The sequence below is a fragment of the Mesoplodon bidens genome (genome assembly GCF_964165515.1).
Source record: "Mesoplodon bidens genome assembly, chromosome: 19".
NCBI lineage: Eukaryota > Metazoa > Chordata > Mammalia > Artiodactyla > Ziphiidae > Mesoplodon > Mesoplodon bidens.
This window is the reverse complement of record NC_138179.1, coordinates 32,221,197-32,243,555: the sequence shown is the minus strand read 5'-3', so window position 1 is coordinate 32,243,555 and position 22,359 is coordinate 32,221,197. Positions and strand designations below refer to the sequence as shown.

The 22,359-nt window shown below is 51.8% G+C and overlaps 1 protein-coding gene across 1 annotated transcript; it reads left to right on the top strand.

The window, feature by feature from the left end:
- Positions 1 to 526: 526 nt before the first annotated feature.
- Positions 527 to 10,715, top strand: CACNG1 (calcium voltage-gated channel auxiliary subunit gamma 1; the record flags this gene model as incomplete). Its single annotated transcript, XM_081219589.1, has 4 exons — positions 527 to 761; positions 8,702 to 8,776; positions 9,896 to 10,033; positions 10,489 to 10,715. The coding sequence occupies 4 exons, from the start codon at positions 527 to 529 to the stop codon at positions 10,713 to 10,715; spliced, it is 675 nt and encodes a 224-aa protein (XP_081075715.1).
- Positions 10,716 to 22,359: the final 11,644 nt, after the last annotated feature.

Genomic DNA, 22,359 nt, shown 5'->3' with positions numbered 1-22,359 from the left:
CGGCCGGCTCCCCCCAGACCCCCGGGACGAGGACCCATTCACCCCCCCATCCCCCGGTGACCGGCCCGCCCGGTGCAAGGACAGAGGCTACGCAGTCTGCGTCCCACGGGGTCCTTCCAGCCCCAGAAGGAAGATGCTCGCACAGCCGGGCCCCGGCTGCCTGCCCCTCGCCCCTTCCAGCTCAGGTCCCCCGCGGAGAGCGTCTGCAGTCACATCAGGGCCATCTCTCCTCGCCCCCCCCCCCACCCAACAGCATGCTTCTGGCTCCAGGAGCGAAGACGGCCCTGAAACCCGAGGAGCAGCCGTCCTCGGCGAGGCGCCGGGATGGGCATTAATAGAAGCTTCTGCAGGCCGCTGACACGTCTGGGCAGCTGCTCAGCCCGGCCAGCGCCCCTCCGCCCACGGCCGGCCCCCTCCGGCCCCGCCGGGCACACTGAACAGCTGCCACCGCCCCAGCGCGACTGCCACCTGCCCGGGAGGACGTGGCCGCCGGGCCTGCCCCAGCGCCCGCTGCTCCGTGGCCGCCATGTCCCAGACCAAAGCCCCGAAGGTCCGCCTGACCCTCCTGTGCATCCTGGCGGGCATCGTGCTGGCCCTGGTGGCCGTGGTGACCGACCACTGGGCCGTGCTGAGCCCCCACGCAGAGCACAGCAACGCCAGCTGCCAGGCGGCGCACTTCGGCCTCTGGCGGATTTGCACCAAGCGGATCATCCCGGGCGACAGCAGGGACAGGAGCTGCGGACCCATCACCCTCCCTGGGGGTAACGTACCCTCCCCAGACCCCTCCTGCCCTTCCCGGTCCCTCCGGGGAAGGCCGCCCGCCCGTGGGCCCGGGGGCGCGAGCTGGGCGGCGTGGGGTTCAGCCGGTGGCCCGCGCCGGGCCCGGCAGCGAGGGCGTCCGGCTGCAGCTGGTTGCGTCCGGCTGGGGCTCGGGGCTCAGCGCCCAGGGCGGAGGTTTGGATGGGCGGACAGAGGCTCAGGAAAGGAGCCAGACTAGGGCTCCGGGTGCGCCCGGCCCCACCCTCTCCCTGCAAACACAGGCCCCTGTCCTCAGGTGAAAGGGATCCCCGGCGCGGGGGAGGGGGGCGGTTCATTCTCCAGCCTCCAGGCTGCAGTGTAGACAGGATCGGCCACAGAGCTTACAGGGCCCTGTGCAAAATGAAAATGCAGGACTCCTTGTCATGATTATTAAGAATTTCAAGACGGCAAGAGCAGAGCACGAAACCAAGTGGGAGTCCCTCCTGGGCACGGGCCATGAGCAACGGCCCGGCTTGCATGTTTGTGCAGCAGCCACCTGCCTTTTTGCCAGAACTGTGGGTCCTTTGCGCATCCTCCCTGACCTAGGACCCCTTCGGAATTAGAAAGTGTTTCCTTCCACTGTGATTTAAATGCCGTCCTCGATTTCCTGCCATGTGAGCGAAGCGCACATTGAAGGAGAGCTCTTTGTCCAGAACACCCTGTACGAGGGTGACTAGTCTGTTCTGCAGACGTGGAGCCCTCCCCATTCATAGCGAATAGAGTGGGTGCTGAGGAATCAGAGGCCACGACCCCCAAAGGACTATGGGGGTTGACAAAGCCCATCACAGCCTCTGCTTCTTCCTATAAAATACGGATCTTGGGCTCAGCAACATAAAGTCCCTTCCGGTGCTTACAGCTGTCACTCCAAGGTGACAGTGGACCAGGGTGAGTGCAGCATCCCACCTGGTTTTCAGAATTATTCCCTCTGTTATCAGACGGGCTGTTCCTGGAGCCCTTACCTTCAAGAAAGTCACCGCTAAGTCCCCAAAGATCTTGCGGTCCATGTGGGGAGGAAGGTGCCCAAACCCCTTTCCGCCACTTGGCTCCTTTCTCTTCCTTCCCCTCCTGCTGTGGCTGCAGGAGACCCCTTCCCTGCTTGCTCCTACCCGGAAGACTCATAAACACCCAGCTCTCTTGGAAACACCAAGTCCCAGGCCTGAGGGCTTTAACAGGCATGGACATGTGCTTGAAGGGTATCACATAGCCCAGATGCCCACGCCCCTCAGCCACTGCTGAGCACACCCATAAACAGGTGCCTCATCCAGCCAACCCTGCTGTGCAGGGCAGGGCAGGGCAAGGTCTCCAGGGACCATGCATGGGAACGCACTGTTAAGGTCCTGTCCACCTGTCCTTGGCGCCAGCCTTTTAAAGCCTGGTGAGTTTACAGAGCAGAAGAAGACAGAGGTGAGGTGAGTCTATACAAGGAGAGACAGGCGGGAGGGAGGCGAGTGGACCAGCCACGGGGGACGAGCCGGCATGGTTTGGCCTTGAGCCTGAGCAGAGTCTGTCTCCAGGCTGTCTTATCCTGGTCCAGAGAGAACCATACCTTCCATACTTATGAGCACTGCCTTACCCCCAACAAGCTTCCGAAGTGTATTCCTGCCTTCTTCCCTCCTTTCTCTGCAAGTGGACTTTTTCCTTCCCCACCCACCCTTCCTGTGCTCTGTTGGATCACTCTTTTCCAGAGGGAGGAACAGAGTTCATTTGTTTTCGCTCATTTATTAACAACAACATCAACAACTGCAAATACAAACATAGCACTGTCTGCCAAACATTTTTTTCTAAATATTTATTTTATTTATTTATTTTTATCAGCGTTGGGTCTTAGTTGCAGCACATGGGATCTTCGTTGCGGCAAGCAGGCTCTCTCGTTGTGGCGTGCAGGTTCCAGAGCACGTGGGCTCTGTAGTTTGTGGCACATGGGCTCTCCACTTGAGGCGTGAGAGCTCAGTAGTTGCAGCACGTGGGCTTAGTTGCCCCGCAGCATGTGGGATCTTAGTTCCCCGACCAGGGATCCAACCTGTGCCCCCTGCATTGGAAGGCAGATTCTCAACCACTGGGCCACCAGGGAAGTCCCCCAAACATTGTTTTTTAAGTGCCTTACATATATTAACTTTGGATGACATCAGAAAAAATGTCAGAGTAAGAACCTCCAAAAATCCTCTTCTCCATAAAAACAATGAGAACATTAGCCAAAATGGTCAGAATAAACTTTTTCAGAACTCTAGAAATTAACCAGTCTTGCAGCAATCCAGCAAGTGCTTATTCAAGAAAAACTGGTGAATCTCAGTGGGAACAATGAGCTTTGTGGTGTCTTAACGTGCACTATTCCTGTTCTCCCCTCCCTGACTCTGTCATAGCCTTGAAAACCAACAGCTGTGTGAGAAAAGAGAGAGAGAGAGAGAGAGAGAGATAGGAGGAAAGGAAGAAAGGAAGGAAGGGAAGGGAGGGAGGGAGGGAGGGAAAGAAAAAAAAGACTAAGGCAGAAATGTAGGCTATTTGGCTGAGTGCTTGGTCCTCTGCTTAGCACGAAGCCCCTCAGTAAAGACTGGGAGATGTGTTGGTTCCAAGCATTTTAGGAAATCTCTGTGAGCTGACCACCAAACCAATTGAGCAGAGACTTCACTGACCGTACATGAATACAGACTTCACAAAATTAATTCAGAAATATCACTTAACAAGCAACCTACAGCCACAGGAGCAAACCCTGGGGAAGGGTGGACATCTAATTTCCAGCATTGCTACATTATATTGTTTAAAATGTTGAGTTTTAAATTTTAAATTAAAAAAGTTACAAGGCATGCAAAGAACTAAAAAAGCATGGCACATACATGGGGTGGGGGTCGGGATGGGGGATGCAGCCAATAGACCCTTAAGGAGGCCCAGATATTGGACTTACTAGATAAAGATTTTAAATCAGCTATTTTAGATACAAAGAACTGAAAGAAACCATGTTTAAAGAACTAAAATGAAGATGAGAATGATATCTCATGAAATAGAGAATATCAATAAAGAGATATAAACGATTTTTAAAAGACCCAAGAGAAATTCCGGAGTTTTGAAGTACAACAGCTGAAATGAAAAATTCTCTAGAGGGGTTATATAGCAGATAGGAGAAAAAAAACAGTGAACCTGAAGATAGGTCAGTTGAGATTAGCTAGTCTAAGGAACAGACAGGAAAGAAAAATGAAGAAAAATGAACAGAGTGTCAGAGACCTGTGGGACAGTATCACATGTATTAACATATGCATAATAGCAGTCTCAAAAAAAGAGGAGAGAGGGAGAGAGATGGGGGCGGGGGAGGAGCAGGAAGGTTACGTGAAAAATAATTGCTAAAAATTTCCCAAATTTGATGAAAAACATTAATCTACAAATTCACGAAGCTTAATGAACTCCAAGCAGGATAAATTCATACCTAGGCACATCGTAATCAAACCATTGAAAGATAAAGACACAGAATTTTGTAAGCAACAAGAGGAAGCAACTCATCACATACAAGAAATTCTTAGTAAGATTAAACAGTTTATTTTTCCTAGAAGCCATGGAGGCCAGAAGGCAGTGGGATGACAGATGCTGATAGATAGATAGATGATAGATAGACAGTAATCAGGATCATCAGATCCTCACAAAATCCTTTACAAGGTCCATACTATTATCATCAGCCAATCTTACAGGTAAAGAAAACAAGGGACTAAGAAGTAGAGTAACTTGACCAAGGTCACACAATTACCACGGCAGAGCAGCCAGGACTCATACACCTAAAATTCACCTTAGTTGCTACATTATACTACTTATTACAACCACCCGGTGAGGAGGCTTGGATTCTACAGGGGGTCCTCATTCTACGTGTGAGGAAACTGAGGCTCAGAGGTGTCTTCCCAAGGCTAAAGTCTCAAATCCAGAGTTTCTTTGCTCTGCAGCCCCTCCCCACACCCTCCACTGCACATACAAACACCGTTCCCAAAAGCTGCTGACCCAAGCAAACACGTTGGAGACCAACTTTGACATGACATGATTTAGAGGAAGCTGCATCGAGAGCTGGTGAAATAGAGGAACATTTTCCATAGAAAGCTGGAGGCTCTGAGGACACAAATGGTCTAATTTGGGTTTTCCACTGACCACGAGTCTTAGAAGGACTTCCACGCACAACATCAGCATCTGAGGTCAATTCCAGTGTCTCCAGAATGAGAGCAGGGGCTTCCCAGTTGTCAGAAGAGGTTGCCTGTCTGAAAGCCCAAATGAATCCTCAGAAGGATCATCCCTTGCCCTTGGGCTGGGTGGAGTATTGTTTCTTTTCAGACTCTACCTCTTTAGCACAGGGCAGCAGCAGTGCCCAGTTTCTCTAGTGGCCCATCTTCTCTTCCAGTACGTGGGGCAGGACTGGAGCCAAATGAAAGAACATGACACTCCTGACCCCAAGAACCTCAGAGGCTCCCTTTCCCACCCGCAGGAGGCCATGCTGGAGACTGGCCATAACTAGACTTTTCCCCCATACAACAGCAATGCTCTGAAGCTCTGGGGTCAGGTCTTGAGGATTTCTCCAACCCCTTTCAATCAGAGGGATGGGGGAACACAGAGCACAGAGAAACCACTAATTGGGAGCATCAAGAACTTCTTTTACAAAAAGGGTGAAGACAGCCCTGGCATTGGTGCAAGTAACAAGTGGGTGACACATTTCTTCTGACCCCCAGAGCACTTGTTCCCTTGGTTTTGTGCAAATCAACAAGGTTTTTTTTTGTTTGTTTTTTTGTTTTTAATATATTAAAGTCTGCATCAACCAGCATTGGGTTGATACATTCTCAGTGATAACCCAGAGGCATCCCCTAATCATACAAGCTGTTCCAACTATCAGAGAAAGATTTATATTAACTCGAGTTCAGCTTGGGGTTAAATGTGCCTCTGTTCTAGTTCTTTGAAATTGGCACAGATATGGTTCTGCGTAGATAGTCCCTCCCTTAATCAGAATCTTTGGTGAGCTGAATAGTCCGACCCCAATAACTGATTTACGACATTTTTTTTTAAGGAATAATCCACTTAAAGTTTTTAGATCACTGAGTCTTACGACTGTCCATGGTAGACATTTCTGAAACACAGAAAAAAAGAAATGCAAATGTGAAAATCACTGTGAGCCATTTGCAGACTCAAGGAGACCGGAGGAGCCTTGGAGCTCAATTCTGGTCCCAGGTCACCACCCAGGCGTTGGTACCTACGCCAGCCAGGTCCAAAACACTTGCTCCTTCTGTCCAGTGAAGGGGCTGGAGCCCAAGAGGCAAAGCTGCAGGTGCTGAGCAGGCGGACGTAGACCGGGCGCAGGGGGCAGAGGTGAGCAGGCGTACGGTCTGCACGCAGGCTCTCCCTCCCGCCTGCTACCCACGCAGGGCCCATCTCGAATGTCCCTGCTTTACAAGTTGCCCTTGATGCGGTTCCCCCAGACAGCACCCAGGCTAAGGGGCGGGGGTGGGGACTGCCCATCCCAACAGGACCCTGGGCAGTTCTTGAGTGACACTGGCAGGTGCCCGAGCTGATTTATCCCGAACGGGACCGCAGAGGGGCTGTGGTCTCCAACGGGCAGCCACGGGGCCCTGCAGCGGACGCTTCTCCTGGTTCAGCGCAGAGGCTGCTGGCCTTCCTCGTGTGCTGAGTCCAAGAGAGCAGACGGGGTTGGCTCACCCATCCTCAAGCCCGAGAACCAGCCACATGAGAGAGAAGCTGAGCCTTCCAGGTGCCCTGCGTGCGTGCCCCCCAGCGCCCATGTGAGAGAGCACTGGAGAGAGGAGGGGAGGGAGGGGAAGACTGCACCTGGGCCCACGTCCCCACCCCCGAGTCTGCAGGGTGGCTCCCCCAGGAGCCCGGTGTTTGTCTAATGGGGGGCTGACACCTCGAACACTACCTGTGCAAGAGGAGCCTTGGCAACGCGGACCTGCCAGACAGCTGGGCCTTGGCCGGGCTCTCGATAGGCCTTTATCTCCGGGCCTTTCGTGCCAAACGAAGGCTTTTAACTGGCTTGTGCGTCGTCAGGGAGGGAACTGACCGTGAAACATACTTGAATTCAGTCAGTTCTTTTCAGAGGGTTTTCAATGACGACTGAGATTGGCCCTTAAAGAAAGAGACAGAAGTTTTCCTCTGTCCGGAGGGAGACATGAGGAGACCTGTGACTTCGCACGAGCCATTTTGAAGCAGGGATTCAAGAGAATCTATAGCTAATAATCTAACAAATATAAGAGGGTTCCATTATGCTTTAAAATAACACCAGAAGCTGCGAGAGAGAAAAGCACAGCATCACTCCTGAATCACCAGCAGCAGTCACACACCCCAGGTAACTCAGCTCAAAAGGAAAGTGATTTAAATATAGAAGCTCAAAGAAAAGGCTGTTTACCTCATGGAACATTTACTGCTGCTAAACCAGGCTCCATCTCCTGGGGTCACTCTCTTCCTGGACTTAGGGGAGCAGCAGTAACCCTGATATTGGGGGAGGGGAAATGGAGGCCACAGGCTTCAGTGGAACAAGATTATACAGGTCAGGCAGACGGAAGCCTGGACCCCTATGAAAGCTATGACTTCGCAAACCTCAGGTTTGTTTCCAAAAGAAACTAGGCATCAAACACCTGGTGATCATTTGAATGTAGGTAAAGAAATGGATGCACAAACTAGATGCTATATAAACTAGGAGGAGAGCTGTTTTTCTATTGAGGTTCAAGGATCTGCAGGAAAAAGAATTCAATGAAGGGCCTCACAGAAATAAAAAGCAACCTAATTTAGTTTTTTTTTTATAAAGAAACAAAATAGTATAAAATAACCCATTCATCTACTTCCTAAATCAAGAGTATAGAATATTAAACTGTATTCAATAAGCAATAAGACTATCCTTTGATTTTATAGTATATCTAGTTAGAAGAGAGATTAAAGGAGAAGAACGGAAGAGAAATTATATTGAAAATCAGTGTGAATTTCTTTGTTCTGAGTTCTTCCTCTGCCCCCCATCAAATCCATATTTTTGGTCCTACTGCCAGCACAGATCTTCTATGGCTTTTCTGACACTAATCAGCTGGGCCAAGCAGCTCACCTGGGGAGGTCTTATCTGGGCTGTTTCTATGGCCACAGGCATTGAGGGCCTAATGAAATGAGCTTTTGGTCATGTTTGGCCCACAGTTAGAGGTTCTCTGCCCTTCCCCCAAGTCCATATAGAGGGCCGACTCAGAAAAGCCCTTTGAAGGGCATTTTAAGGGTCCGGGAGCCTTAAACCTGGATAAACATCAGAATCTCCTGGAAAGTTCTTGAAAACACTTTGCTTCCCAGGTCACACCCAGTGCCTCAGGGTGGGCCTGGATGCAGATAAGAAACCCAGCCCTAGACTGGATGTGAACCAGGGTTTCTCAACCTCACCACTACTGACATTTGGGGGCCTGTAATTCTGTGTTGTAGGGGGCTGTTCTGTACATGGTAGGATGCTCAGCACATCCCGGGCCTCTACCCACTGGATGCCGGTAGCAGCCCTGCCCAGTTGTGACATAAAAATGTCTTCAGACACCACCCAGTGTCCTCTGGGGACAGAATCAGCCCTGGCTGAGAACCACTGTTTGGCCCTTGCTTGACCACGGGTCCTGTACCCCCTAACAGATGAGTTGAGCTCTGGGCCTCAGTTTCGCTGTCTGCCTAATGGGCTCAGTACCCCAGTGCTCTCTGCCCCCTGGACTCAGTCAGCCTCAGCTCCCTGATTATCTCCCAGCCTCTTATGCAACCCTCTTTCCTACCAATGTTTTGGTCTAAGGGTTGGTTTCAGCCCAGAGGCAGGGTTTGGGGAGCAGAAGCCCCCTGGGGAACTGCACCCGCCCTCTCTCGGCTGAGTCCCTGCCCCGGCTGCAGCCCTTTCTCTCAACTCATAGGCTGTCTCCCTCCTTTGCAGAGAAAAACTGTTCCTACTTCAGGCATTTTAACCCAGGCGAGAGCTCGGAGATCTTCGAAGTTACCACTCAGAAAGGTGAGCCTGTGTGGAGAGCAGGGAGGGGAGGAAAAGTGGCTCCCGTCACGCTGCTGAACCGGAAAATCACAGGTGCAAATGCCCCGACTTCCGGATCTTGACGATGAGCAGCCCCTCCCGATGCAGCTGATCAGCAGCCTGGTCACCCTCTGCGCCCCGTGACGGCATCATCCATCTCCAGGCACCCTGAGCGACCCTGCACCAGGGCTCGGGCGAGGTTGTAAAAGAGACTTGCCTGGTAGCTCCCAAAGGGCAGAAGGAGTCCATTTTCCCACAGAGCCCAAGGGACGCCACAGTCACAGGAGCTCTGACAATGGAACAAGGACGCAACATCCCTGTGATGGTCTGCAGGGCTGGCGGCTCTGAGTGTGCGGGGAGTCTGTCTGAGTCCCTCCCTCGCCTATAAGTCGCTCCCCGAGAAGCAGAGGGTGGGGACTGGGGCAGATGCGTGAGGGCCCCTGAGGCACACGTGCCCTGGGGGGCCTTGTGGGAACTGCCGAGCTCGGAGGCACCCCCTGGACTGAGTAGAGACCCGCATGTGCACGTGTACAGAAGACTGCACGCGGCATGGGTATGCACACACGCACACGCGCACATGCACACACATGCAAACACGCACGCATGCACACATATGCACAGGTGCACACACTCTGGCACACACAGACGCAGATCCTCTTGGGCACCGAGCTCTGTAACAAGCCACACTCCGTCATCCGTCCAGAGGCTGCTTGTCAGTCCCAGGACAGACCACGCCAACCTCAGTGCCACCTTCTGCCCTGACACTCGGAGGAAGGTTTCTGCTCCAGAAAGGTCTCCAGCCGCAAATCTCACGCGTCCTTCCAAGGCCTCTGCCCCTGGAGGGAGGAACTTCAGTTTGGTGCCTGACCTGCGAGAAGGAATTAGGCCGTGTGCACATCCTGGTCCCACCCCTTAGCCACTGCGCGACTCTGAAGGAGTGATTTAATCTCTCGGACCTTAGTTTTCTCACCTGGGAAAAGGGAATAGTAGAATGTGGTACTGTCACTTACCTGGCTGTAGGCACAACCAGTGGTGACGAAAGGTGCAGGGGATGAGGCCCCTTCTGAGGTCCCGGCATCCCTGCCCTCTCGTGTGCCACAGAGTATAGCATCTCGGCCGCAGCCATTGCCATCTTCAGCCTGGGCTTCGTCATCGTGGGAACCATCTGCGTGCTCCTGTCCTTCCGGAAGAAGCGGGACTACCTGCTGAGGCCAGCATCCATGTTCTACGTCTTTGCGGGTAGGATGGGGGCTCCTGTCCGGGTGCCGGGTCTGCGGGGATGCTTCGACCCCATTCTCATGCCTGCCTGGGGCCTCGGTGTGGACAGATTCCCAGGCTCCACCCAGGGGCAAGCTTGCCCAGGGCTTCAGCCACGGCAGGTGGGCCGGGAGGGGTTAGATCTCGGCAATTTGTCCATTTCTTACCAAGACTTAATCCCCAAGGCACGGAGGATGCTAATTACTCACAAAAATTTAAATTAACTTTAAAATAGTGCTAACGAAAGAAGGAACGAAAGGCCGTTAAAGGCAAAGGGCGCACTTTTGCAGCTTCCCGATTGGAACCTCAGTCTCGGGGCCGTTTCATGACCCCCCGACCCTCCCCCGGCCGGGCCTCCACCTTGAAGCCCACGCGGAAGCCCCAGCGGTCGCGGGGGCGGGGGGCGCCCGGGGCCCTGAGTCCAGCTCTGCCCCCAGGTCTCTGCCTCTTCGTCTCGGTGGAGGTCACACGGCAGTCGGTGAAGCGCATGATCGACAGCGAGGACACCGTCTGGATCAAGTACTATTACTCCTGGTCCTTCGCCTGCGCCTGCGCGGCCTTCGTCCTCCTCTTCCTCGGCGGCCTTGCCCTCCTGCTCTTCTCCCTGCCGCGGATGCCCCAGAACCCCTGGGAGTCCTGCATGGACGCCGAGCCCGAGCACTAGCCCTCCTGGGCTCCGACCCTCGGGGCTGTCCCCCAAGGAAGCTGAGTCCAGCCCAGAACATTCTAGAAGGAGGCGGGAGCGTTACTTCTCCCCGTTCCCACCTGCCCCTCCCCCCCGGCAGCACAGCTGCTCGCCCTGTCTGAGCACTTCTCTGGGCGGTGAACCCAGCAAGGGGCGGTGGTCCAGACCTGCCCCACTCAGGAGGAAGGCAGGTGCACAGGCGCTGGGAGAGGCCCGACCTCCTGCTGGAGTTCCCGGCTGTCCTTGATAAGTCCACCGACTGTCCTCTGTGTCTCGTCTACCTGTTCTGGGTGTTCAGCTGTGTGAATGGCCAGACCCTCTCTCCTTCCTGGTGACCCGAACAGCCCCTCCTTGGCTTCTGGGAGACCCAACAAGCAGTTTTTAACTGGTTAGACTCTGACTGTGGTTTGAAATAAAACCTCTTCAAAAACTTGCTTTTTCCTTGGCCTTGCGTAGAAATTGTTGGGTTCCTGACCACAGCCCCGGGGCCCCTTGACCCAGCAGGGGAAGTGAAGGCATAGCCCCCGGGGATGATGAGGACTTTTGTGCGGATGAGAGGGACAGAGGGTCTGCTTACCAGCGAGACTTAGAGGTTCTGAATTCCAGTTTGTAACTCTGGGCCCTGGGATTGTCTTTGGGAGAAACCAGAGGCGGTCTGACTAGCCAAGGGCGTTAAAAATAAAGAGGGTTATTTCCAGAGCTCCTGGCATGCTAGGCATCCCAGTGCTAACACAGCACTCCAGCCGCGCAGCTGCAAGGGTCTGATTTCAGACACTGGGTTTTCATTGCAATGAACATCAGGAAGCAGGGCTTAGCAGCTAGACACGTAGGACCACCTGGAGTCTCATAATTTACACCCTTGCGCCTTCAAACCTCATCGTACTCGGCCAGCCCTCAGAGAAGGTAAGTCAGACACGGTGGGCAGAGAGGACCCCCCTGCCCTTTGCCTCCATCGTGCACCAGAGGTCCATGTCAAGACCTTTCTTGCAGAGAAGGGTCAGCAAACCACTGGCCATGGGTCAACCTGGGGCCCGTTGCCTGCTAAGAATGGTTTCTATGGTTTTAAATAGTTAAGAAAAATCGAAAGAAGAAAAAGATTTTGTGATGTGAAAATTTCATGAAATGCAAATTTCAGTGTCCATAAGCAAAGTTTTCTCAGAACTGCCAAAGATAAACAAGGCCACATTTAAAGTGGTCAGGACAGATTTTAATCAGTCGGGCACTATTGCAGCAGGAAGAGCCTGGGATGAACTGAACTCAACTGTGTGCACAGAGGTGACCGGGAGTCTTAAAGGGTGAGCGAGGGAGGGGTGAGGAGGGCTGCACAGAGTCGGAGAAGCCAAAGACCGCGAAGGGCTGGAAGGGGCTGGGCGAACTGGAGATGATCGAGGTTAGGCGCCGACCCTCTCACAGAGGCTGGGAGACAAGGGCTCTGTCCTCAGGTGTTGGCTGGAACAAACAGCAAACTCTTCAGGCAGCCTTGAATTTTCTCAGGCAGACACTTCAAGGGGGGCTGGGGTCATCCTAGGGGTGCGGCCTTGAGCTGTTAGAAACTATGTTAGTGTCTGTTCGCATCGTTCTAGGCCAAGATGGCGTGGAGAGGAGGGCTGGGAGTGGCCTGGCTGGAATCTTGTCTAGGAGCGAGTCCGCCAAGACACAGCCACGCCCCTCCGATGGCTAATTCCTGCTTCCAGGCCGGGTTAAGACTGGCCTGCAATGTCAGAAATACTTACTGTCTGGTCCTGCTCTGAAGTAACTACTCTCATCAGCCAGCTTATTAACCCCTAGCTGTTCGCATCTGTAAAGTGAGAGGAAAGAAACTCGATCGTTCTGCTGAAAACAATTTAAAAGGGAGGACCCGGAGGCTGGGGCGTCTGGGTAGCGACCACGGTGCGGCTGGTGAAGATCGCCCTCTGACATCTCAGGGCTCCGGGCTGCGCTTGGAGGGGCCGACAGAGTCCAGCCCAGCCTGCTTTTGAGTCCGGGAACGTGCACATGCCCCATGCGTGGCTGTGAAGCCAAAAGGGTCAAGGAGAGCAGGGGTGACACCAGAGGGTGGGCGCTGCCGAGAAGGGCGGGTGGCGGGTGAGACCCAGAGGAGGCTGCTCAGCCCCCCGTGGTCCTGCAGCCAAGGGCGGGGCGCGTCCCGAGGATGCGAAGGTAGAGCCTGAGAGCCACTTGCTCCGGGTGAGCGACTAGGAGATCAGAGTCTGCGCCAGCCTGGGCGTTGGGGCCACGGTTTGTGAGTAAGAAGGGTGTTGTCGTCCCACAAACTCTATTTTGGAGTCCAGTATTATTGTTTTTATTATTATTATTACTTTTAGGGAAAGTAGACTGGTGTGTGTTTTGTATTTCCACTTAGATAGCTGTATTTTTAGCAGCCAAAATCACTCTGTATGGAATATCCACTGACTATTCCGCTCCATCGCAGAATACATTGGTTTCCCAGCGTCCAGCTCTTTCGAGAGACATGTAAGCAGGCCTGGAACTGCTCTGCAGAGGGGGGTCGGCCGGCTCCAGCCAGGCAGCACACAGCCGCGTCTGCTCCAGCTTCTGCTGTGGGAAGAAGACAGCTCAGCTCGACAGAGCAAAACAGAGCCCAGCGCTGAAAAACAAAGAGATCAACGAAACCAATGAGGGAAGACGTCTTTTTGCCTCCAGTCCGCTCACTGATGCTCGCTGGGAAGGACGTTGTGATGGGTGGAGCTCAGGATTCGGGGCGTCCCTGGGCTTCACCGTGGCACTTGGCCAGGGGGCCTGCCGATGGGCCCGCAGCAGGACACCGCGCCACCGGCTCTGAGGCGGGCAGTTAGCAGCCAAGCGGGACGGGCACGAACGGAAAAATCATCAAACCCTCAGGTTCCAAAAGCTTTCACTTTCTCAGCTGTCTAAGATTCATCAGATCCCATGAGGTAAGGGAGCCAGGACGAGCAACTCAGTCAAGATAAATAATATTTAAGTGTGAGACTTTTTAAGAAATGTGGTGAAACAGACACAGCCTAAAATCTACCATCTGAATTATTTTTAAGTGCCCAGCTCAGTCATGTTACACACCATTGTGCAGCCAGTCCCCATGACGCTTTTCATCTCCTAAACAGAAACTCTGTCCCCTTTAACAGCTCCCCGCCCATCCCAGCCACCATCTACTTTCTGTTTCTCTGAATTTGACTACTCTGGTGCCTCATATGAGTGGAATCGTACACTACTTGTTCTCTTGTGTCTGTCTTATTTCACCTAGCTTAATGTCCTCGAGGTTCATCCATGTTGTAGCCTGTGTCAGAATTTCATTCCTCTTTAAGCCTGAATAATACTTCACTGTATGGATACATCAGATTTGTTCACGCGTTCAGGCATCAATGGACACTTGGGTTGCTTCCACCTCTTGGCTATTGTGAATAATGCTGCTATGAACATGGATGTACAAATATGGCTTTGGGAGCTTGCTTTACGTCCTTTTGGATAGGTGATGTGTGATTTTTTAAAATCAAAATTATTGCAAAGTATCCAGGATGAAGACAGCATCAAAATTTTAAATAGAGACTGGATCCATATTACTGATTCTTCCTTTTTATTCCTCTCCTGTGGCCGTTGTACAGAGGAAAAAACTGAAGACCTCAGAAGGACTTGCTTCCCAAGATCTGGTTAACTGGTGCCAGAACAGGAATGAGAACAAGGCTGATGGTTTCCCACCTGTGTAACCAGGGTCCTGTCCAGTCCTCACTTAGCCTCTGCCCAGGTAACTAGGGGGACCGAGAGACGTGGCACCCTCTCCTTGGCTAACACATAATGGGGAAAACCCCTAGTGGTTTGGTCCTTATTATCCCCTCCTTGGGATTGAACATTTCAATTCTGTTACCTCTATTTTTCCTGACTGCCCCAATAAAGAGGGGTTTTAATCACATCCTACTGCAATATTTCCCCTGCTGGTGTGACTTGTTCCATTTTGATGAAATATTTTATTTACCAATTCATTTCTAATTTATACCCTGCCTGCTTTCAGAAAAGATCTGAAGTGGAGACAAGGTATGAATGAATCCACGATGTGGAACCGATTAAGCCTCGGGGCTGCAGCTGCCGTGGCCTCCTTCAGGCCCCGTTTCACAGCCTCACTCAGTAGCAGCCACCGAGGTCGCAATTTAACGGCCACCCCGGCCATCGGTCCAGCCTGGCGAAGAAAGTTCCTTAAGGTAATTGCCATTACAAGGAGCGATACTTTGTCTTCTTTCGCCTTTGCTCCTGACAAGTTTCTGGCCTGAATGTGAAAGCCCTGACCTCCTGGAAATGCTCGTTGATTTGGCTTTAAACCCACCTCTTGCTCTGCCCACGCACGGCCCTGGTAGCCCCAGGGATGAATGGAGTTCGGGGGATTGGTCTGCAAGCACAGTCTGAGCGTTCTCAACCCTGACTTCGAAGAGCTCAAAACAAATATCCAAGTCACTGATTTAAACAGCTAACACCCTTCCCGCCCGGTCCTGCCAGGCTGAGGCAGTCGGAAGCCAACCTACACCACGCTTTGAACAGAGGGTCTTAGGGTGACCCCGCGCGTGCTTCAAGCACCAAATGAAGCTAACAAAATAAGGACACAGTCTACCGAGAAACGTCCAAGAGGCAGGGAGGTGGCAGCGTATGATCCTCTCCATTTAAGGTGGAGGAAAATGAGGAAAGGGAACCAACGGCCAAGTTGGTTGATGGAAGCTTCTCCCTCTTACTTTCTTCAGGTAGTTAGAAGGCGTCTCACGACCAGAAACGGCAGCCTGTAAAGCGTGCCGAGACGCGCTCAGGACGGCACAGGCTCCGGTTGACAGTCGTCACTCTTGTCATTTCCTCATTCAGGGTCTGCTTGAAGCACAGGGTGGAAAGCTTATCCACTGCCGACCCCAGGCCCGGCGCACACTAGGCACCTGAAAGGATGGAGAGGGGGGAGGACGGGAAATAAGTTGCTCTGGGGGACGCATGTAGGGTTTGGTGTGGAGGAAAGACGAACGGGGCTGCGTCCCATCTGAACCGACCAGGGTGCTGAGCCAGGGTCTCCTGGGCTCAGGTGTCCCCTCAGTTGCCCTCATCTCGAGGCCCTACTATGTGCTGCCTGCACATAGTAGGGGCCGTGGTAGGAAGAATCCAGACTAGGGCTGCTGTCAACCTGCTCTGGGCCTCAGTCCCTCACTTGTGAACATTAACAAACTCCTGCGAGACCAGAACACGTGTTAGACTAACTCATTGTTATGCTCCCTCCACTTCTGCGGTTCTCTACGTCTATTAATACCAGGAGATGCACGAAGTGGTCCCATACTTCAGGAACATAAATCTCACATTTTAAAATTCACCATGAAACACACGTGAAATGGTAAGACGGCCTTTGACCTGGCTGAGCACTTGACATGTGTTCTCTCTCCTAAGCCTTGCAACAGCCGTGTGTTCACTTTTATTCCCATTCAACAGATGAACAAACTGAGACTCAGCAAGGCTGAGTAGCTAACCTAGAGGCACACAGCAGAGGAAAGAAGGAGAGCCAGGCTCCTGTCTGCTTCCTTCCAGAAGCTGAGCTGTTAGCTGTCTTGCTGGCTAGTATGAGACAGTCTTGCCAGGCCCCAGTTCTCTGGAGAGACCAAGGGTTCCCGGAGGTTCCCTGTGAGCTGTGCAGATATTGGACTCCAATTTATTCTGACTGGAACAAAACCCAGCGTGGACTTACCTGTGTTATGTGCATCATTCTGGTATGTATATTAAAGACCTTCAAAGAGTGGAAACGTGTGCTGTAATTTTCTCCTGAGGAAGCCTTGAAACAAAGTTTCTTCGGCCATTTCTCTGCATACATTTCAACTTCTTGTCTGTGTTTCATGAATTAGGATTGTCAGTTCTGCATTGGTCTTTGGAAAATTCAGGCCTGTGCATGTCTGCTCAGACACAACGGTGCAGGCAAATATACTACTGCTTATCTTTATAAATCACAACGTTTGCTCACATTGCCCAACGAAAGCAAGGAAAATAAATTAGTGTTAGATTTAGATGTCAGACTGCATCTGTCTTTCATAAACTCCATTTTGCAATATTTGTGTTCCTCAAAATATCATCATTGCCCTTACAAATTGATTTTACAAGAAGCTGTTACAGGGCTTCCCTGGTGGCGCAGTGGTTGGGAGTCCGCCTGCCGATGCAGGGGACGCGGGTTCGTGCCCCGGTCCGCTAGGATCCCGCGTGCCGCAGAGCGGCTGGGCCTGTGAGCTATGGCTGCTGGGCCTGAGCGTCCGGAGCCTGTGCTCCGCGGCGGGAGGGGCCACAACAGTGAGAGGCCCGCGTACAGCAAAAAACAAAACAAACAAACAAACAAAAAAAAGAAGCTGTTACAGAATGTGTTTACTAAATAAATTTATAAAAGTAAAAAAATATGTTTTGTATATTACATATTTAGGGCTGAGAAATTTAGGTTCTAACATAGGACTTTGTTAGAAAAAAGAATGCTGCTGCTTAAAATTTTTGGAAACCACTGACAATCGTTTAATCACTAGGTGATCTTTAAGCTCTCTAGTTCCGTTCAGTGAAGCAGTCCAAACTTGTCAGAGTTCAAGAAAGAAAGATAGCCTTAAAACAGAGCTTACATTGCTTGTCTCACGGAAGGCCAGGGAGGGTCTCTGAGGGGGAAGTGCTACGATAAAGGCATACGAACAGAGATGCGCATGAGAGACGATGGCTAAGGGGCAGAGGCTACAGGCAGGGAAGTAGCTAGAAAGCCTCGGGTAGGGGAGTAAGTGTCCCTTCCTTCAGATCTGCCGCCTGGTCTTTTGTCTCCCCCGTCAACCGACAAGAGTCTCGAAACCGTGATCCTTCTCCACGTCTCGTGTCACCGCCGGCTGACTTTGCGTTCATTTCCCGAGCCACGCGCTGGTCCCATGCCCCGCGCCATGGAACGAGCCCTCCTGAAGGTCACTGGGGACCCCTCCGTTGCCAGTGGCACCCTACGACTCCTTTCTGTAGGAGTTTGTACTTCGGGCCTCTGCTTCTGCTTCCTCCCTAAGATTCGCTGAATTTTCCCTCTGTATCGGCCCTTCTTGCGGTAGTCATTCTGCCACCCGCCCCTTAAACCTGCATGTTTCCAAGGTTTTTGTCTTTGACCTTCTCAGCTCATAATACAACTCCCGAGAAGTTTCACTCCCTTCCAGGCTGTCAGCTGCCTGGGGCCACGGTCCCCGCCTGTGTCCAGGCCGCCTCTGTGCCGGTGTCAGTGCTGCTGTGCTGCGGTGCTTCCCGCAGGGACGCGCACCCTAACCTGCCCTCCCTTGCTTGCTCCCTCATTTCGATGGCCCTGCATCCCCTCACCCACCCACGCCGAGAAGCCCTGTGGTTTCTTTGGCTCCTGGGCACGCCTCACAGGTTCCACTTCCGAGACGACTCGCAAAAATCCACATCTTGTTCCCCTGCCGCTGCGAGGCCCGGCTCTCCTACCCTTTCTCTGCCGCTTGTGCCCTGAGCACTGGCCGCCCCGGAGGATGTGGTTTCCCAAACATGCTGAGCCGGCTGACGCCTCTCCCACAGGGTGTCCATCACTTAAGCAAGTGCACACTCACTGAGTGTGTCTGGTTCCTATTCTGAGACCACCCACTGTCGTCGGTCTGTGGCTCCCTCACCACAGCTCCCATTACTCTGACTTTGATTGTCTGGTTTACCTCTTAGGAGGACCCTTGTGATAACACTGGGTCCATCCAGATAATCCAGGCTAAGCTCCCGTCTCAAGATCCTTAGCTTAATCACATCTGCTGAGTCCCTTTTTCCATATAAAGTACTAGGTCCCAGGGGTTCGGCTGTGGACATCTTCGGGAACCGTTATCCTGTCTACCCCACTAAAGACAACACTGTGTGAGAAGCACTGTGCTAAACCAGGACATGACCTGGTCCTGGACAAAAATCAGGGATGGTCCCTCGGGAGCTGAGAGTTCAATCGTGGGTGATTTGAAAGTAAGGCGTAAGTGCTACGCGATTTAGGTGGGCTCCTCGGCCGCACGTGGCCCGCCCCCTTTCTGAAGCTGTCGGAGTCCGGCTTATTCCCCAGGACCCAGCTTGGACATCACGAGGTGACACATCCTCCAACCACTCCGTGCAAAACCTATGCTTTCTTCCTTCTCGTGCCCTTAACGTTGTGCTCATACCCCCAGTTCTGACCCGTTCTGTGTGGCTCCCTGTGCCTGTCTGCCTTGCTGGATTATATTTTCCTCTGAATCATCCGGCAGCTAGAACCCTCCCCAGCCCAGTCACGTGCTCTGCACAGCGTACAGCATACAGCGCCCTCGGGATGTGTTGGTACATCGGACGAGTGCGTGAACTAGAAAAGGGCCGGGAGGAGTGTGTGCAAAGATGCTACAAAGAAGCATCAGGAAGTGCAGTAAGAAGGCCTTTAGAGCTCATTCGGGATCTGGTCCCCTGGCCTCTGGGGTCCCGTGCTCGGCCTGAGCCCCTGTGTTCCCTACAGCAGCGCGTGCGGCTGCGTGTCCCTGGGTGAGACGGTCTTCTGAGCTGGAGCACGTCAGCCCTTAAGAACGGACGGGTTTCTGCCGTACACCTGAAACTAACAGAATACTGTAAATCAACTGTATGGCAGTTAAAAAGAAAAAAAGGAACGGATGGCTTTCCACAAGGGCTTTGCTGGATGATTCAAAATTACCTTTAATGACACTAGATCACAAATTTTTTTCAAAATAGTGTCTCTTCCACTCTGTTAACAGAACCAACCCAGTAGGAATTATCTGGGTCTTAGAAGGCCTCTAGAGTCACAGGGAGATTTGATTCCTCAGGTAAAGCCTCTCTACTTACACACCTGCCAATAGTTCCCTGTTGCTTTGGTCCCAGGTCACCACTCCCTTTAAGCCCAGTCACCAGGTTAAGAGGACTGAATCCTCAAAACTTTCTCTTCCAAGAGGAGCCTCAGCCGAGAGCGCCCGCTTCTCTTTCGCTTTGTAAAAACACGTGCATGTCTGGGTTCCAAAGAGACAGAAGACCTAACAGCAGGTGGGCTTGCCGAGCAGGCCCAGAGACAAGCCACCCACTCCCCGGACTCCAGGCCCTTCCCTTTTGGCTGCCACTCACAGCAGGAGGGCTTGTCAGCTGAGGCCTCCGATTACATTTCTGTTCAATTAGTGAGCAAAGGGCACGGAACCACATTCTCCTCTGTTTCCCTCTGCAGGGGAGCCCAGAGTGGGAGCCACGCCCACTTTCCAGAGCTCTCGGATGGTTCACCCCATCGTCTAACTAGCGCCCTTTCTTCTCAGGAATTAGCCGTGCAGTTTCCCGAGACGATGGTTCAAATCAATTTGCAGAGCGTCTGTTTTAATGAGCTAAGAATGGGGAGATACCACAGACTTTGCAACTGCAGCTCCTCTCCAATCTATTTATCTCCCTCTGTGGATGTAAAATCAACCAGAGGTTCAGACAAAGGGGAATTTCATCACTTTCCCAGCAGTTTGCATGTAGGAATATGCCTACAGACGGGGATGCACTGAAGTAGGCAGCATCCACCCAAACTGACGTACCCATGGTGAAGTTGTCAAACCAAGGCTTCTAACAGTGATACCTGGTGCATGCCGATGCCTTGTCGTCGCTCAGAGAGCAGAGCGGAGTAGGCGGGGATGTGACTGCACAGGACAGCTCACCCCTGCACCCCAGGCCGTCACCCCTGCCCACGGTTGTCATCTGGCCACACCACAGTGGCGAAGGGCGTGGGGAGGGGGGAGTGTCCTGAAGTTCTTCTCTCAATCAAACCCTCTGAGCCGGTTCAGCAGGCATTCGAGGGCCTGCTCTGTAAAAACTACAGTCAGTACTGTAGGTTTTGGGGTCTTAGGACAAGATCTCTGTCACCCAGAAACTCACAAACTCCTAACTCTAATATAAAAACTGTGATAACATAGATATAAGCCCATTAAGGAGGCACAGAGGATAAGGGAACTAATTCCAACTGGGGAGTATGGGAGGTGGAATTTACAGAGTCTTGAATAATAACTAACGCTCCCCAAAGTAGACCTGGGGGGGGGGGGTCTGAGCGCTGAAGGGAGTGCTCCAAACAAAGTAGAGAAGCAAGAAGGTCAAGGGTTTATCCAGGCGAGGAATGGCAAGCTGTCTGATTTAGGGGACTGTGTGCAGTGCTCAGGAATAAGACACGGGGGTGTCTCCAAAGTGCAGCTAAGAAATTCAGGGTGCGATGGGCAACCACCGAGGGCTTCTCAGGAAGAGTGGCACCATTGGATCTGTTTCAGAAAGGTAACTCGGGCTGCAGTTGTTAGGATGAGCTGGAACTGAGGCTATGCAATCAAGATGGGGTCTTCACGTCCAAAGAGAGGATTTCCATCCATTTGGGAAGTGGTTCGTTAGGACAGTACCACTGTGTGAATCAAGTGGCAGAGCCCATTACAGACCCAGGGCTCTTCAGCCCCAATACCACAGCGGCATCAGAATGTTCCAGTTTAACCAAGCTGAGTGCAAGCAAGTCTCCATTCCACCACCCCCTCCACGAGGCCAACTTTCCATTCTCACGCTTGACCTGCACTCCATACAGTTCTCGCCTTGCAGTTTTGATGAAATTACATTTTCCCAATAACTTTCACACTAATATCATTCCCAGAAAAACGCTTCAAAGGCTTCAAATAATGCATAGGAATTAACACCTGGGACAGTCTCTTATTTGCATTTTCCCACTGATGATGGGGCTTCGTTTACTTCCTGTCGAGCAGATGGCAGCCCAGGGAGTCTTCCAAAGCCATTTGATTTATCTGTAAAGAAGTGTGTTCCTTTCCAAAATCCAGAGATGATTTATGTTGTATCAGATCAAGTCAAACAAAGCAAGATACCTAGCTTAAAAACGGATTCACTGCAATGAGTAAGAATTAGAAATTGTCCTTATGAAAGGCTGACTGCCCTATCTTCTTACATTTGCACACTTGAAGCACAGAATATTCAAGTTAGATTTATGGTGCCACATTAATGGGGTGTTAAAAATAAAAGAGCCAGGGCACACAAAGCATCCTTTGGCCTGCTAATGCTTCTCAAAATCGTATCATGGCAGATGCAAAGAATTATTTCCCCAACAAAAATAAGACCCTGACTCAGGGCAATTTTTCTGCACAGCCAGCATCTGGAGGGGAGGGGCAGGGGTGGGGAGGGAGCAATGCATGCCATGCACCCCTGTGAAGTGTGTTATTATTATACCTTCATAATATACTGATACCAAGTAGGTTTACAAGTTCTGAAATGAATTCTGGGCTCCACAAGCCCAGCATCAACAAGGGACTTGTTGAGACCAATTCATGATCACTATTTTTAATTCCTAAGAACCACGTTGAATGACAATTTGAAAAGGGCTCATTTTCTCACTGATCGCGGATGATCTTTAAACTTTCAGGTAACACTTGAAGCCTTTAGGCCTTTGCTTCTGCTGAAGTTCAGAGATACAAGTAAAGTTGCAAACTTCTGGAAACTATAGAGTCACAATTTTACAAATGAATGTTGAGCTCTGTTACTTTAGCTGGTTTTACTGATTAATATCATGAATAAAATCAAAGTGCTGTGCTTAACTTCTGTCAGACCTTTGCTCTTAAAAGGAAGCAGAGGATTGTGGTTCACACATAACAAACGGATCTCCAAA